A 17132-nucleotide genomic window follows, 5' to 3' on the forward strand; every position below is an offset into this window, starting at 1 on the left:
TGGCACTGTATCAAAAGCTTTGCTAAAGTCAAGGTATACAACATCGCAATCCTTACCACTATCAACTGCCTCAACAATGCTAGAATAAAAAGATAACAAATTTGTTAAACATGAACGGCCATTTATAAAACCATGTTGCGACTCAATTATTAATTTATGTTTTTCAAGATGAAGACGAATTTTATTTGCTATTATAGATTCGAGTAACTTTCCCACAATAGACGTTAGGCTAATTGGTCGATAGTTAGACGCAAGTGATCTATCTCCTTTCTTAAAAACTGGTATCACATTAGCAACTTTCCAAAACTCTGGCACTCTGCCTGACTCTATTGATTTATTAAATATGGTTGACAGTGGGTCACAAAGCTCCTCTTTGCATTCTTTAAGCACCCTAGCAAACACTTCATCCGGCCCTGGGGATTTGTTTGGTTTGAGTTTTACTATTTGTTTAAGAACATCCTCCCTGGTAACTGCTAAACTCGTCAACCTGTCCTCGTCCCCACCCACATAGACTTGTTCGGCTGAAGGCATATTGTTAAGTTCCTCTTTAGTAAATACAGATACAAAATATTTATTTTGTATAAAATATTTATTTTATATAGCACTGGGAAGGGATCAGGATAAGGATTTCGGATGGGACAGAGGGGGAAAGGAACATTACCCAACCACTTGCACAGTTGGGGATTGAACGGCGACCTGCGTGAAACGAGACCGTCGCTCTACCGTCCAGCCCAAGTAGTTGCCTCTGGGAAGACTGAATGTATGGCTTTGTGAACTTGTACTGTGATATAGCTTAATAATCCTGTGTTTTATTATCATTATTATTATTGGTATTGCTGTTATAGGTATTCATTTGTGATTTCATGTTTGTAATGAGGTTGTGAACTCGGAATTTGGGCCAATGTTTATTGTGATTTATATTATTTACGTGTAATTTTTATTAGCAAGGCTATATTTTTGCATCCTATATCTAGTGATTTATTATATTGTGGGAAGTAAATTGTCGTGAGGCATGCTATGGTAACAATCAGGTTGTAGTGAGGATTAAATTTCATAGTAACCTGCTTGTAGAAAAGTATCAAAGGCAAATGTTTGGTAGAATTAGAATCTGTTTTGTGATCAGTTGAAAGTTTCCCAGAAAAGCCATGACCTAAAAAGCAGTACAGTATGTTTACATAAACTCAGAAGTATAATATATGATTTATTGAATGACAGTTTCAGTTCAGCTCCTACAGAAGTTCTGATTTCAAACGATATTACAACACAGCTCCATTTGAAGAATTTCTAGAAATACGTAAATTATAAGAAATATTGAAACTACAGAAGGCCTATTGGCCCATACGAGGCAGCTCCTATAAATACCCACCAAGCTCATCCACATATATAACCTGTTGAATCATTGAAGTTGAAACCCTGCAATTAGCTAAATGAATTTGAGGATTCAGGACATACATAAGAACATAAGAACAAGGGTAACTGCAGAAGGCCTATTGGCCCATACGAGGCAGCTCCTATTTATAACCACCCAATCCCACTCATATACTTGTCCAACCCGTGCTTGAAACAATCGAGGGACCCCACCTCCACCACGTTACGCGGCAATTGGTTCCACAAATCAACAACCCTGTTACTGAACCAGTATTTACCCAAGTCTTTCCCAGTCGGTCAGGTGAAGTCACAGTGAGAGGTTGTGTTAACCGGAGCTCCTGAGTGTTGTTATATTATCATTGCAATATGGAAGTTGTAGTTAAGGACCTGGTGACTCTAGTGGGAGCCCTGAGGACAGAGTTGGACTTTCTGCGGGAGGAGGTGCGTCAGCTGAAAGAACAACGAGAAGTAACGAAGGAGGAGACCAGCAGTAAAGGGACCTCGTCTTGGAGAGTTGTGAAAGACAGGGGCCTTAAGAAGACTTTGATAAAGCCGCCTTCAAACGCCATAGCAACTTCTAATTCATTTGACGTTTTGGAGGACGAGTGCTGTGGAGAGACTGTGGATCGCGCAAAAGGGAAAGCAACGAAGAGAAAGGAAGCGCAGGCCCCTCAGAAAGTAAAGGAAGTACCTAAGCAAACATTAGTTGTGGGAGATTCCCAGATAAGGTATTTGGATAGAACGTTTTGTGCTAGAGATAGGGGGAACAGGTTAAGGGTTTGCTATCCCGGAGCTGGCATTGGTGATATTATAAACAACATGAATGATATTATGGCTGGTAATGGGAACAATCCCATTATTTGCATTAGCGTGGGAGGAAATGATGTTGGTCGAGTTAGGAGTGAGGAACTGATTCAGAGGTATAAAACAGCCATAGAGTTAGTTAGGAGCAAGGGAGGAATCCCGATCATATGTGGCATTCTTCCAAGAAAGGGAGTGGGAAATGAATGGATATCGAGGGCACTTGGTGTCAATTGCCGGCTGGAAAGATATTGCAAATCAAATGCAATATCTTTCATAGACAACTGGGAACACTTCTATGGAAGAAATGAAATGTATGCTCGTGATGGGGTGCATCTATCGAGAGCTGGGGTTGTTGCTGTTGCGAACTCGTTAGAAGAAGTGGTTAGAGGTGTTTGTTTGGGTTTAAACTGTTAGTAGATAGAGGTATGGGAATTGATTGTGAGGAAGGAGGTAATAAAAGTATGTGTTTGTGGGAGAAAGGAATTGGCAAAACGATCAGGGAAAGAGAAGGTCCGCAAAATAACAATTCACTTAGGGTATATTACACTAACAGTAGAAGTCTAAGAAATAAAATTAACGAATTAAATGCTCTTGTCTGCACAGAAAAAATAGATATTATTGCACTTACCGAAACGTGGATGAATGTAGAAAATAGAGAACTATTAGCTGAATATCAAATATATGGATTTAAACTATTTCACACAGATAGATATATTAGACGAGGAGGTGGAGTAGCCATATATGTTAGGGACAATTTGAAATGTAGTCTCAAAGAGGGAATCAAAACAGAGCCACACACAGAAACTATTTGGATTGAATTAAACGAAAAAGCTAATAATATTATAATAGGAGTAATATATAGGCCACCAAATTTAGACAGAATGGAAGCAAAGCATCTATGGGATGAAATATCTAGAGCATCTAGATCTAACAGTATTTATGTCATGGGTGACTTTAATTTTAGCGGAATAAACTGGTTGAACAAAACAGGGAATAGTGAAGCAGAAGATTTTCTAGAATTAATTGACGATTGCTTTCTTACGCAACACATTAAGGAACCAACACGGGAAAATAATACTTTAGATTTAGTGTTAACTAACAGGGAAACGCAAATTAATGACATCGAAATAGGGAGTGAGCTAGGGAGCAGTGATCACAAAGAAATCAGATTTAGCATAGAATGGAATAGACCAGTAGGAGAAAATTCTGTTAAAGTGCCAGATTTTCGAAAAGCTGATTTTAATAGCCTAAGAAATTTTTTGGGTCAAATTGATTGGAAAGTCTTGGGTATGGGGTGTGGGCCGGTCTTGGAGCGAGACATGAACCCAGCGATAGGTGACTTAAATGGGGATTTCGATGTGGATTCAATATATAACTTATTTAAGAATATTCTAAACAAAGCACAGGAACGTAGTATACCATACAAATTGAATAGATCGAATACTAATGACCCAAAGTGGATAACAAAGAATTTGAAGAACCTTATAGGTAAAAAGAGAGCTTGGTACAAAAGGATTAAAAATGGGGAGGTCACTTTAGAACAGGAATTCGTACAACTGGTTAGAAATGTTAAAAAAGAGATAAGGAAAGCAAAAAGAAACTATGAAGTTCGCATAGCAGGGCAAGCAAAGACAAATCTTAAAGGGTTTTTTCAGTTATATCGTACTAAGACTAGGGAAAGGATAGGTCCATTAAAAACTGAGACAGGTCAAATAACAGATAGTGATGAAGAGATGAGTAGTATTTTTAATAAATATTTTGTATCTGTATTTACTAAAGAGGAACTTAACAATATGCCTTCAGCCGAACAAGTCTATGTGGGTGGGGACGAGGACAGGTTGACGAGTTTAACAGTTACCAGGGAGGATGTTCTTAAACAAATAGTAAAACTCAAACCAAACAAATCCCCAGGGCCGGATGAAGTGTTTGCCAGGGTGCTTAAAGAATGCAAAGAGGAGCTTTGTGACCCACTGTCAACCATATTTAATAAATCAATAGAGTCAGGCAGAGTGCCAGAGTTTTGGAAAGTTGCTAATGTGATACCAGTTTTTAAGAAAGGAGATAGATCACTTGCGTCTAACTATCGACCAATTAGCCTAACGTCTATTGTGGGAAAGTTACTCGAATCTATAATAGCAAATAAAATTCGTCTTCATCTTGAAAAACATAAATTAATAATTGAGTCGCAACATGGTTTTATAAATGGCCGTTCATGTTTAACAAATTTGTTATCTTTTTATTCTAGCTTTGTTGAGGCAGTTGATAGTGGTAAGGATTGCGATGTTGTATACCTTGACTTTAGCAAAGCTTTTGATACAGTGCCACATGAAAGACTGATTAAAAAGATAGAGTCTCATGGTATTGGGGGTGCTATATTAAGCTGGATTAGGGCATGGCTATACAAAGGAAACAGAGAGTTAGTATAAATGGAATCAAGTCAGAGTGGGAAAATGTTGTAAGTGGAGTGCCTCAAGGCTCTGTCCTGGGACCTCTGTTGTTTATAATATATATAAATGATTTAGATTCAGGTTTGAGTAGCAACATTTGCAAATTTGCCGATGATACGAAAATCGGTAGGGAAATTAATTCGGAGGTGGACTCACTATCACTTCAAGTTGATCTAGATAGGGTTTGAAATGGTCAAAGGATTGGCAGATGCAGTTTAATGCTGATAAATGTAAAGTTCTGAGGTTAGGTAATGATGATAGAGTTACAAGATACGAGCTAGATGGTGTTGTGATTGCGAAGTCGGATTGCGAAAGGGATCTGGGAGTTATGATTAGTAAGAATTTAAAACAAAAGGATCAATGCATAAATGTTCGTAATAAGGCAAATCGGACACTTGGATTTATTAATCGCAGCGTTAGTAACAAGGACACCTGGTGTGGTTCTCAAGCTATATCTTGCTCTAGTTAGGCCCCATTTAGATTATGCAGTTCAGTTTTGGTCGCCATATTATAGAATGGATATAAATTCACTTGAACGTGTCCAGCGTAGGATGACTAAGTTAATTCCCCAAATTAGAAATCTTTCATATGAAGAAAGATTAACAAAGCTTAAGTTGCATTCACTGGAAAGGCGAAGAGTTAGGGGTGACATGATAGAGGTTTACAAGTGGATGAATGGACATAACCGGGGGGATATTAATAGGGTATTAAAAGTATCAACACAGGACAGAACACGAAACAATGGGTATAAATTGGATAAGTTTAGATTTAGGGAAAGACTTGGGTAAATACTGGTTCAGTAACAGGGTTGTTGATTTGTGGAACCAATTGCCGCGTAACATTGTGGAGGTGGGGTCCCTCGATTGTTTTCAAGCACGGGTTGGACAAGTATATGAGTGGGATTGGGTGGTTATAGAATAGGAGCTGCCTCGTATGGGCCAATAGGCCTTCTGCAGTTACCTTTGTTCTTATGTTCTTAAATCTAAACTTATCCAATTTATACCCATTGTTTCGTGTTCTGTCCTGTGTTGATACTTTTAATACCCTATTAATGACCTGAGCCCATTGCGTGGTTATATAACGTTTCAACTCAACTTGTCCTACAACCTGTCCTACAACCTGTCCTCCTACACCCCTGTCCTCCTACAACCTGTCCTCCTACAACCTCTCCTCCTACACCCCTGTCTTACAACCTGTCCTCCTACAACCTGTCCTCCTACACCCTGTCCTCCTACACCCTGTCCTCCTACAACCTGTCCTCCTACACCCTGTCCTCCTACAGCCTGTCCTCCTACAACCTGTCCTCCTACAACCTGTCCTCCTACACCCCTGTCCTCCTACACCCCTGTCCTCCTACACCCCTGTCCTCCTACAACCTGACCTCCTACAACCTGTCCTCCTACAACCTGTCCTCCTACACCCTGTCCTCCTACAACCTGTCCTCCTACAACCTGTCCTCCTACACCCCTGTCCTCCTACACCCCTGTCCTCCTACACCCCTGTCCTCCTACAACCTGACCTCCTACAACCTGTCCTCCTACAACCTGTCCTCCATAGTGGTTAGAGGTGTTTGTTTGGGTTTAAACTGTTAGTAGATAGAGGTATGGGAATTGATTTGGAGGAAGGAGGTAATAAAAGTATGTGTTTGTGGGAGAAAGGAATTGGCAAAACGATCAGGGAAAGAGAAGGTCCGCAAAATAACAATTCACTTAGGGTATATTACACTAACAGTAGAAGTCTAAGAAATAAAATTAACGAATTAAATGCTCTTGTCTGCACAGAAAAAATAGATATTATTGCACTTACCGAAACGTGGATGAATGTAGAAAATAGAGAACTATTAGCTGAATATCAAATATATGGATTTAAACTATTTCACACAGATAGATATATTAGACGAGGAGGTGGAGTAGCCATATATGTTAGGGACAATTTGAAATGTAGTCTCAAAGAGGGAATCAAAACAGAGCCACACACAGAAACTATTTGGATTGAATTAAACGAAAAAGCTAATAATATTATAATAGGAGTAATATATAGGCCACCAAATTTAGACAGAATGGAAGCAAAGCATCTATGGGATGAAATATCTAGAGCATCTAGATCTAACAGTATTTATGTCATGGGTGACTTTAATTTTAGCGGAATAAACTGGTTGAACAAAACAGGGAATAGTGAAGCAGAAGATTTTTCTAGAATTAATTGACGATTGCTTTCTTACGCAACACATTAAGGAACCAACACGGGAAAATAATATTTTAGATTTTGTGTTAACTAACAGGGAAACGCAAATTAATGACATCGAAATAGGGAGTGAGCTAGGGAGCAGTGATCACAAAGAAATCAGATTTAGCATAGAATGGAATAGACCAGTAGGAGAAAATTCTGTTAAAGTGCCAGATTTTCGAAAAGCTGATTTTAATAGCCTAAGAAATTTTTTGGGTCAAATTGATTGGAAAGGCTTGGGTATGGGGTGTGGGCCGGTCTTGGAGCGAGACATGAACCCAGCGATAGGTGACTTAAATGGGGATTTCGATGTGGATTCAATATATAACTTATTTAAGAATATTCTAAACAAAGCACAGGAACGTAGTATACCATACAAATTGAATAGATCGTATACTAATGACCCAAAGTGGATAACAAAGAATTTGAAGAACCTTATAGGTAAAAAGAGAGCTTGGTACAAAAGGATTAAAAATGGGGAGGTCACTTTAGAACAGGAATTCGTACAACTGGTTAGAAATGTTAAAAAAGAGATAAGGAAAGCAAAAAGAAACTATGAAGTTCGCATAGCAGGGCAAGCAAAGACAAATCCTAAGGGTTTTTTTTCAGTTATATCGTACTAAGACTAGGGAAAGGATAGGTCCATTAAAAACTGAGGACAGGTCAAATAACAGATAGTGATGAAGAGATGAGTAGTATTTTTAATAAATATTTTGTATCTGTATTTACTAAAGAGGAACTTAACAATATGCCTTCAGCCGAACAAGTCTATGTGGGTGGGGACGAGGACAGGTTGACGAGTTTAGCAGTTACCAGGGAGGATGTTCTTAAACAAATAGTAAAACTCAAACCAAACAAATCCCCAGGGCCGGATGAAGTGTTTGCTAGGGTGCTTAAAGAATGCAAAGAGGAGCTTTGTGACCCACTGTCAACCATATTTTAATAAATCAATAGAGTCAGGCAGAGTGCCAGAGTTTTGGAAAGTTGCTAATGTGATACCAGTTTTTAAGAAAGGAGATAGATCACTTGCGTCTAACTATCGACCAATTAGCCTAACGTCTATTGTGGAAAGTTACTCGAATCTATAATAGCAAATAAAATTCGTCTTCATCTTGAAAAACATAAATTAATAATTGAGTCGCAACATGGTTTTATAAATGGCCGTTCATGTTTAACAAATTTGTTATCTTTTTATTCTAGCATTGTTGAGGCAGTTGATAGTGGTAAGGATTGCGATGTTGTATACCTTGACTTTAGCAAAGCTTTTGATACAGTGCCACATGAAAGACTGATTAAAAAAATAGAGTCTCATGGTATTGGGGGTGCTATATTAAGCTGGATTAGGGCATGGCTATACCAAAGGAAACAGAGAGTTAGTATAAATGGAATCAAGTCAGAGTGGAAAATGTTGTAAGTGGAGTGCCTCAAGGCTCTGTCCTGGGACCTCTGTTGTTTATAATATATATAAATGATTTAGATTCAGGTTTGAGTAGCAACATTTGCAAATTTGCCGATGATACGAAAATCGGTAGGGAAATTAATTCGGAGGAGGACTCACTATCACTTCAAGTTGATCTAGATAGGGTTTTTGAAATGGTCAAAGGATTGGCAGATGCAGTTTAATGCTGATAAATGTAAAGTTCTGAGGTTAGGTAATGATGATAGAGTTACAAGATACGAGCTAGATGGTGTTGTGATTGCGAAGTCGGATTGCGAAAGGATCTGGGAGTTATGATTAGTAAGAATATAAAACAAAAGGATCAATGCATAAATGTTCGTAATAAGGCAAATCGGACACTTGGATTTATTAATCGCAGCGTTAGTAAACAAGACACCTGGTGTGGTTCTCAAGCTATATCTTGCTCTAGTTAGGCCCCATTTAGATTATGCAGTTCAGTTTGGTCACCATATTATAGAATGGATATAAATTCACTTGAACGTGTCCAGCGTAGGATGACTAAGTTAATTCCCCAAATTAGAAATCTTTCATATGAAGAAAGATTAACAAAGCTTAAGTTGCATTCACTGGAAAGGCGAAGAGTTAGGGGTGACATGATAGAGGTTTACAAGTGGATGAATGGACATAACCGGGGGGATATCAATAGGGTATTAAAAGTATCAACACAGGACAGAACACGAAACAATGGATATAAATTGGATAAGTTTAGATTTAGGAAAGACTTGGGTAAATACTGGTTCAGTAACAGGGTTGTTGATTTGTGGAACCAATTGCCGCGTAACATTGTGGAGGTGGGGTCCCTCGATTGTTTCAAGCACGGGTTGGACAAGTATATGAGTGGGATTGGGTGGTTATAGAATAGGAGCTGCCTCGTATGGGCCCAATAGGCCTTCTGCAGTTACCTTTGTTCTTATGTTCTTATGTTCTTAACCTGTCCTCCTACACCCCTGTCCTCCTACACCCCTGTCCTCCTACAACCTGTCCTCCTACACCCCTGTCCTCCTACAACCTGTCCTCCTACAACCTGTCCTCCTACAACCTGTCCTCCAACACCCTGTCCTCCTACAACCTGTCCTCCTACAACCTGTCCTCCTACACCCCTGTCCTCCTACAACCCTGTCCCTCCTACACCCTTGTCCTCCTACACACCTGTACACCTGTCCTACACCTGTCCTCCTACAACCTTTGTCCTCCTAAACCTAGGAAGGTGAGTTATGGACAAGTATATGAGTGGGATTGGGTGGTTATAGAATGGGAGCTGCCTCGTATGGGCCAGTAGGCCTTCTGCAGTTGCCTTTGTTCTTATGTTCTTATGTTCTTAACCTGCCCTCCTACAACCTGTCCTCCTACAACCTGTCCTCCTACAACCTGTCCTCCTACAACCTGTCCTCCTACAACCTGTCCTCCTACACCCCTGTCCTCCTACAACCTGTCCTCCTACAACCTCTCCTCCTACACCCCTGTCCTACAACCTGTCCTCCTACAACCTGTCCTCCTACAACCTGTCCTCCTACACCCCTGTCCTCCTACAACCTGTCCTCCTACAACCTTTCCTCCTACAACCTGTCCTCCTACAACCTGTCCTCCTACAACCTGTCCTCCTACAACCTGTCCTACAAAGAACGCCTTTAGCTCGTATGCGTTACATAAGGACAAAAATTGTCGTACTAAAAACTGGCAGCGGTTGGCGAAAGTGACGTACTGTCCCGTTTTCTGTTTTGGGTCCTCTGGTAGGTTAGGAGAGGACACTTTAAATTGGCCGTTTTCTTAACGTTGGGAAACTTTAGGAGGACGGGCTGTTCCACTGCCCCCATAGGATGGGTATGGAGTTCACTGGCCCCCCCCCCCCACGGGATGGGTATGTGGTGCAAAATCAATTAACTAAACTAAACTTGACACTGATTTGACATTTGAGTATATAATCTTAAAATTTAAAAATCTTGCTTACTTCCCTTACCCATAATTGGGGTAAATAAAGTGAATAATGGACAAGATGGCCGTGAGTTGTCATGCAAACAACAGTTGACATCTTGACAAACACATGAACAAAGTGGCTAACAAAAAACCACACAAAAACGACTAACGAAAATTGTAGCTTTCGGTAATGTATCGAAATTGTAGGAGAAGTAATGACTCAGCGCCTCTGCCGGCTAGAGTCATAAGGTTGTCTGGAAAAGCTGATTATTATGCGGGCGAGGCTGAAGGTAAAAAATAAATATGGGCAGTGTGTTGGTGTGGTGGTGTCTGCCCCCACCAGTGTGGTGGTGTCTGCCCCCACCAGTGTGTTGGTGTGGTGGTGTCTGCCCCCACCAGTGTGGTGGTGTGGTGGTGTCTGCCCCCACCAGTGTGGTGGTGTCTGCCCCCACCAGTGTGGTGGTGTCTGCCCCCACCAGTGTGGTGGTGTGGTGGGGTCTGCTGCTACCAGTGTGGTGGTGGGGTCTGCTGCTACCAGTGTGGTGGTGGTGACTGCCCCCACCAGTGTGGTGGTGGTGGGGTCTGCCCCCACCAGTGTGGTGGTGGTGGGGTCTGCCCCCACCAGTGTGGTGGTGGTGGGGTCTGCCCCCACACACACATGGGTCTGTGCAGGCTGCCAGCAGTATTAGCGTCGCTCCACCACCACCCCCTCTCTTATCAAAACTGGATTGCTTATCATGCTCTTATCTATCTCTCTCTCTCTCGAGTGGATTGTTTATGGATATAATATAGACTTGATAACTCTGCTGTGGCATACGCAGGGGGTGTAGTGTTGGTGATACGCTAGGGAGAGCGTCTGGGTGTACGAGTAACGGCTCTGCTGCATTCTCAATGGAACACACCGTAGACTTGCCCTCACAAACTCCGCTTATAAACTCCACACTGCACTCCGCTCAATTGTTCTTGTTTGACCCCAAAGGCAGTTCTCTACTATCTGGATTAGTAATAATGGACAGGAGTGTCGTTGCAAGTTGTGAGATGCAAATAATTATGCAAGCACTCAAGACTATGCTTTTGCAAGTCATAAAGCAACCAGACATTATGCGTCTGGAAGCCTTTGGCACTCTATCACTAAGCCAGGGTTCGCCACGGGAATTATACCGACTTCTTTTTTATTTTTGTTTTGCTTTGATTTCTTAAGTGTGGGTTGTAAACTAGAAGTCAACATTGTAGCACAGAAACCGTGAGGGAGGTTGAGGTTAAGGCGAGGGAGTGTTGGGGAGGGAGGGAAGAGCAGAGGCGAGGCTGCATTCCTTTAGGACCCCACATGGTCGGCCGGCCGGCAAGCACCGGAACGCCCTCTATACACATGATGTGACACCATTACGCGACCAGCAAGCTCTCACCACCACTGCTGTAGCCACCGCTAGTCACTACCACTGTAGGGATCACTGCTGTATCCACCTACAGTGTCACTACGATCACCAGCACCACTACCAGCTAAATTTAAATTAAAAAAAAAAATTACCAGCTGATGGTAAAATTTACCAGCTATATTACCACCACAACCTCGTATAACAACACCGACACCACAACAACTTACTAAGCCATGTCAAAAGCCATAGGAGTTGTGTATGTATGGGGTGGAGATAGGATTGTGTAAGTTTAGATAGGTATAAGTTGTGAAGATACAGTGAAGACAGTGTGTTATGAAAAATGGTTACAGTGACGTGATGAGATGGAAAAAAAGTTGTATGAGCAGAGTATTGTGTTGGGAGATCAGGAGGGTGTGTGTGTGTGTGTATGTGTATGTGTGTGTGTGTGTGTGTGTGTGTGTGTGTGTGTGTGTGTGTGTGTGTGTGTGTGTGTGTGTGTGTATGTGTGTGTAGATGGACAGAATGTGAGTGGGGGTTTGAGGAGAAATGGGGGTTGGGGTGTGTGGGGAGAGTGTATGTGAGGAGGAAGATGGGTAGGGGTGAGTGTGTGTGTAGGCAGGAAAGGGGAGGTTGTGTATATTTTTATAGTGATGAAGATTGTGTGTAGTGAAAATAGTGATGTGGGAAGCTGGAAACGTGTGTCTGTGTGTACTCACCTAGTTCTGCTTGCGGGGGTTGCGCTTTGGCTCTTTGGTCCCACCTTTCAACCGTCAATCTACTGGTGTACAGATTCCTGAACTTCTCGAGCTCCATCATATCTACATTTGAAACTGTGTATGGAGTCAGCCTCCACTACATCACTTCCTAATGCATTCCATTTACTAACTACTTTGACACTGGAAAAGTTCTTTCTAATGTCCCCTGTGGCTCATTTGGGTACTCAGCTTCCACTTGTGTCCTCTTGTACGTGTGCCACCCGTGTTAAATAATCCATCCTTGTCTACCCTGTCAATTCCCCTGAGATTTTTGTATGTGGTGATCATGTCTCCCCGAGCTGTGTGTGTGGGTGTGTGTGTCTTTAAGGGAAGCTTGGGTGGTTGTATGTTGGTGTATTCTGGAGTGGGGGGAGGTGTATGTGAGGGGAGATGTTGAGGTTATATGTGGGAGGAGACCTGGGAGGGTATGTGGGTGGAGCCTGGACACATGGGTGATCGTGTTTGCTTAGAGGTAGTGTGTGTGAGTAGTGTGTGTTTAGTGGGAGATACATGGGAGGATATGTGGAGGCAGGAGACGGGCAGGGATCTTAAAAGTGTAGATTTTGGAGAGCACTTGCCGTAGAGTGGACCCAAGCCCATGTCGGAGACTTTACAAAATAAGCAAAACTCCGTTGAAAATAGGGACTGACACACTAAGGTAACGCATAATCAGCAATCGAAGAAGGAAAATTGTAAGTGAAGCGTTCAAGTCAGCACAAATATTCCAACAGACAAATTAATATTTATGTTGAGAATATGGATCTAGAACAACAGTTACAGGTCACCTTGAAGACTGAAAATATGTACAAGGAACAGAACGCCACACAAGGTAAGCTGATTACCAGAGGAAGCGCTGAGCTAGTATAATATGAGGACAAGGAGCTGGGATATGAGGACAAGGAGCTGGGATATGAGGACAAGATAGAATATGAGGACAAGAAGATGAAATATGAGGACAAGGAGCTGGGATATGAGGACAAGGAGCTGGGATATGAGGACAAGATAGAATATGAGGACAAGAAGATGAAATATGAGGACAAGGAGCTGGGATATGAGGACAAGGAGCTGGGATATGAGGACAAGAAGCTGGGATATGAGAACAAGGAGCTGGGATATGAGGACAAGGAGCTGAGATATGAGGACGGGATGAATGAACGGTGTCCACCCATTACAGGGTTCGAACGCGGACCCTGTAATGGGCGAACACACAAACATCTTAGACAACTTAGACAAACATCTTAGACATCAATCCTGCACAAACACGGTCCAATCTTTTTTTTGTCAAATGGGAATACAGTTCTCTCATACATCACCATAAACACTATCCCGGTGAACCTCCTTAACCTCATGAATGGTACCCCCTTTACCCTTGTATGAATGGTGCCCCCCCTGTATGAATAGTGCCCCCCCTGTATGAATAGTGCCCCCCCTGTATGAATGGTGCCCCCCTGTATGAATAGTGCCCCCCTGTATGAATGGTGCCCCCTACCCTTGTATGAATGGTGCCCCTCTACCCTTGTATGGTTTTCTGTGGTGGCACTTTAGACCACCACGAATAGTGCCACCATACACTAGGAATAGTGCCACCATACACTAGGAATAGTGCCACCATACACTAGGAATAGTGCCACCATACACTAGGAATAGTGTCACCATACACCAAGAATAGTGCCACCATACACCAGGAATAGTGCCACCATACACCAGGAATAGTGCCACCATACACCAGGAATAGTGCCACCATACACCAGGAATAGTGCCACCATACACCAGGAATAGTGCCACCATACACTAGGAATAGAGCCACCTTACACCAGGAATAGTGCCACCATACACTAGGAATAGTGCCACCATACACCAAGAATAGTGCCACCATACACCAGGAATAGTGCCTCCATACACCAGGAATAGTGCCACCATACACGAGGAATAGTGCCACCATACACCAGGAATAGTGCCACCATACACTAGGAATAGAGCCACCATACACCAGGAATAGTGCCACCATACACTAGGAATAGTGCCACCATACACCAGGAATAGTGCCACCATACACCAGGAATAGTGCCACCATACACCAAGAATAATGCCACCATACACCAGGAATAGTGCCACCATACACCAGGAATAGTGCCAACATACACCAAGAATAATGCCACCATACACCAGGAATAGTGCCACCATACACCAGGAATAGTGCCACCATACACCAAGAATAATGCCACCATACACCAGGAATAGTGCCACCATACACCAGGAATAGTGCCACCATACACCAAGAATAATGCCACCATACACCAGGAATAGTGCCACCATACACCAGGAATAGTGCCATCATACACCAGGAATAGTGCCACCATACACCAGGAATAGTGCCACCATACACCAAGAATAATGCCACCATACACCAGGAATAGTGCCACCATACACCAGGAATAGTGCCACCATACACAGCATGCAAGCAGCTCTGACGTCATGGGCATCCCCGCGGCTAGTAATAATCAATAGAGTCGTCTGGCTTGGGTCTGCCTGCCTGGAGCTGCTCTACGCTCTCACTCTGCCGCTCCCTCCCTCACACACACTCTACCTCACACTCCCTCTCACACTCTCCCTTACATACTCTCCCTCACACTCTCCCTTACATACTCTCCCTCACTCTCCCTCTCACACTCTCCCTTACATACTCTCCCCCTCACACTCACCCTCACACACACACTACCTCACACTCCCTCTCACACTCTCCTTTACATACTCTACCTCACACTCCCTCTCACACTCTCCCTTACATACTCTCCCTCACTCTCCCTCTCACACTCTCCCTTACATACTCTCCCTCTCTCTCCCCCTCACACTCTCCCTTACATACTCTCCCTCACTCTCCCTCTCACACTCTCCCTCTCTCTCCCCCTCACACTCTCCCTTACATACTCTCCCTCACTCTCCCTCTCACACTCTCCCTCTCACACTCTCCCTTACATACTCTCCCTCACTCTCCCTCTCACACTCTCCCTTACATACTCTCCCTTACTCTCCCCCTCACACTCTCCCTTACATACTCTCCCTCACTCTCCCCCTCACACTCTCCCTTACATACTCTCCCTCTCTCTCCCCCTCACACTCTCCCTTACATACTCTCCCTCACTCTCCCCCTCACACTCTCCCTCTCTCTCCCCCTCACACTCTCCCTTACATACTCTCCCTCACTCTCCCTCTCACACTCTCCCTCTCACACTCTCCCTTACATACTCTCCCTCACTCTCCCTTACATACTCTCCCTCACTCTCCCCCTCACACTCCCTTACATACTCTCCCTCACTCTCCCCCTCACACTCTCCCTTACATACTCTCTCTCTCTCTCCCCCTCACACTCTCCCTTACATACTCTCCCTCACTCTCCCCCTCACACTCTCCCTTACATACTCTCCCTCTCTCTCCCCCTCACACTCTCCCTTACATACTCTCCCTCACTCTCCCCCTCACACTCTCCCTTACATACTCTCCCTCTCCCCCTCACACTCTCCCTTACATACTCTCCCTCACTCTCCCTCTCACACTCTCCCTCTCACACTCTCCCTTACATACTCTCCCTCACTCTCCCTCTCACACTCTCCCTTACATACTCTCCCTCCCTCTCCCTCTCACACTCTCCCTTACATACTCTCCCTCACTCTCCCTCTCACACTATCCCTTACATACTCTCCCTCACTCTCCCCCTCACACTCTCCCTTACATACTTTCCCTCACACTCCCTCACACTCTCCCTTACATACTCTCCCTCACTCTCCCTCACACTCTCCCTTACATACTCTCCCTCACACTCCCTCACACTCTCCCTCACACTCCCCCTTACATACTCTCCCTCACACTCCCTCACACTCTCCCTTACATACTCTCCCTCACACTCCCTCACAGTCTCCCTTACATACTCTCCCTCACACTCTCCCTTACATACTCTCCCTCACTCTCCCTCTCACACTATCCCTTACATACTCTCCCTCACTCTCCCTCTCACACTCTCCCTTACATACTCTCCCTCACTCTCCCCCTCACACTCTCCCTTACATACTCTCCCTCACACTCCCTCTCACACTCTCCCTTACATACTCTCCCTCACACTCTCCCTTACATACTCTCCCTCACTCTCCCCCTCACACTCTCCCTTACATACTCTCCCTCACTCTCCCCCTCACACTCTCCCTTACATACTCTCCCTCACACTCTCCCTTACATACTCTCCCTCTCTCTCCCCCTCACACTCTCCCTTACATACTCTCCCTCACTCTCCCCCTCACACTCTCCCTCTCTCTCCCCCTCACACTCTCCCTTACATACTCTCCCTCACTCTCCCTCTCACACTCTCCCTCTCACACTCTCCCTTACATACTCTCCCTCACTCTCCCTTACATACTCTCCCTCACTCTCCCCCTCACACTCCCTTACATACTCTCCCTCACTCTCCCCCTCACACTCTCCCTTACATACTCTCTCTCTCTCTCCCCCTCACACTCTCCCTTACATACTCTCCCTCACTCTCCCCCTCACACTCTCCCTTACATACTCTCCCTCTCTCTCCCCCTCACACTCTCCCTTACATACTCTCCCTCACTCTCCCCCTCACACTCTCCCTTACATACTCTCCCTCTCCCCCTCACACTCTCCCTTACATACTCTCCCTCACTCTCCCTCTCACACTCTCCCTCTCACACTCTCCCTTACATACTCTCCCTCACTCTCCCTCTCACACTCTCCCTTACATACTCTCCCTCCCTCTCCCTCTCACACT

At 43.8% G+C, this 17132-nt stretch overlaps 1 protein-coding gene across 1 annotated transcript in view; it reads right to left on the reverse strand.

Annotated features, from left to right (window-relative positions):
* The window catches only part of LOC138358807 (protein SON-like), a 51484-nt gene extending 38535 nt beyond the window's left edge, over positions 1 to 12949 (reverse strand). Inside the window, exon 1 of the mRNA XM_069316983.1 lies at positions 12860 to 12949. Within this exon, the coding sequence (XP_069173084.1) occupies positions 12860 to 12949 (90 nt within the window). The remainder of the gene's footprint in view (positions 1 to 12859) is intronic.
* Positions 12950 to 17132: the final 4183 nt, after the last annotated feature.

The sequence above is a fragment of the Procambarus clarkii genome, chromosome 86 (genome assembly GCF_040958095.1).
Source record: "Procambarus clarkii isolate CNS0578487 chromosome 86, FALCON_Pclarkii_2.0, whole genome shotgun sequence".
NCBI classification, from domain to species: domain Eukaryota; kingdom Metazoa; phylum Arthropoda; class Malacostraca; order Decapoda; family Cambaridae; genus Procambarus; species Procambarus clarkii.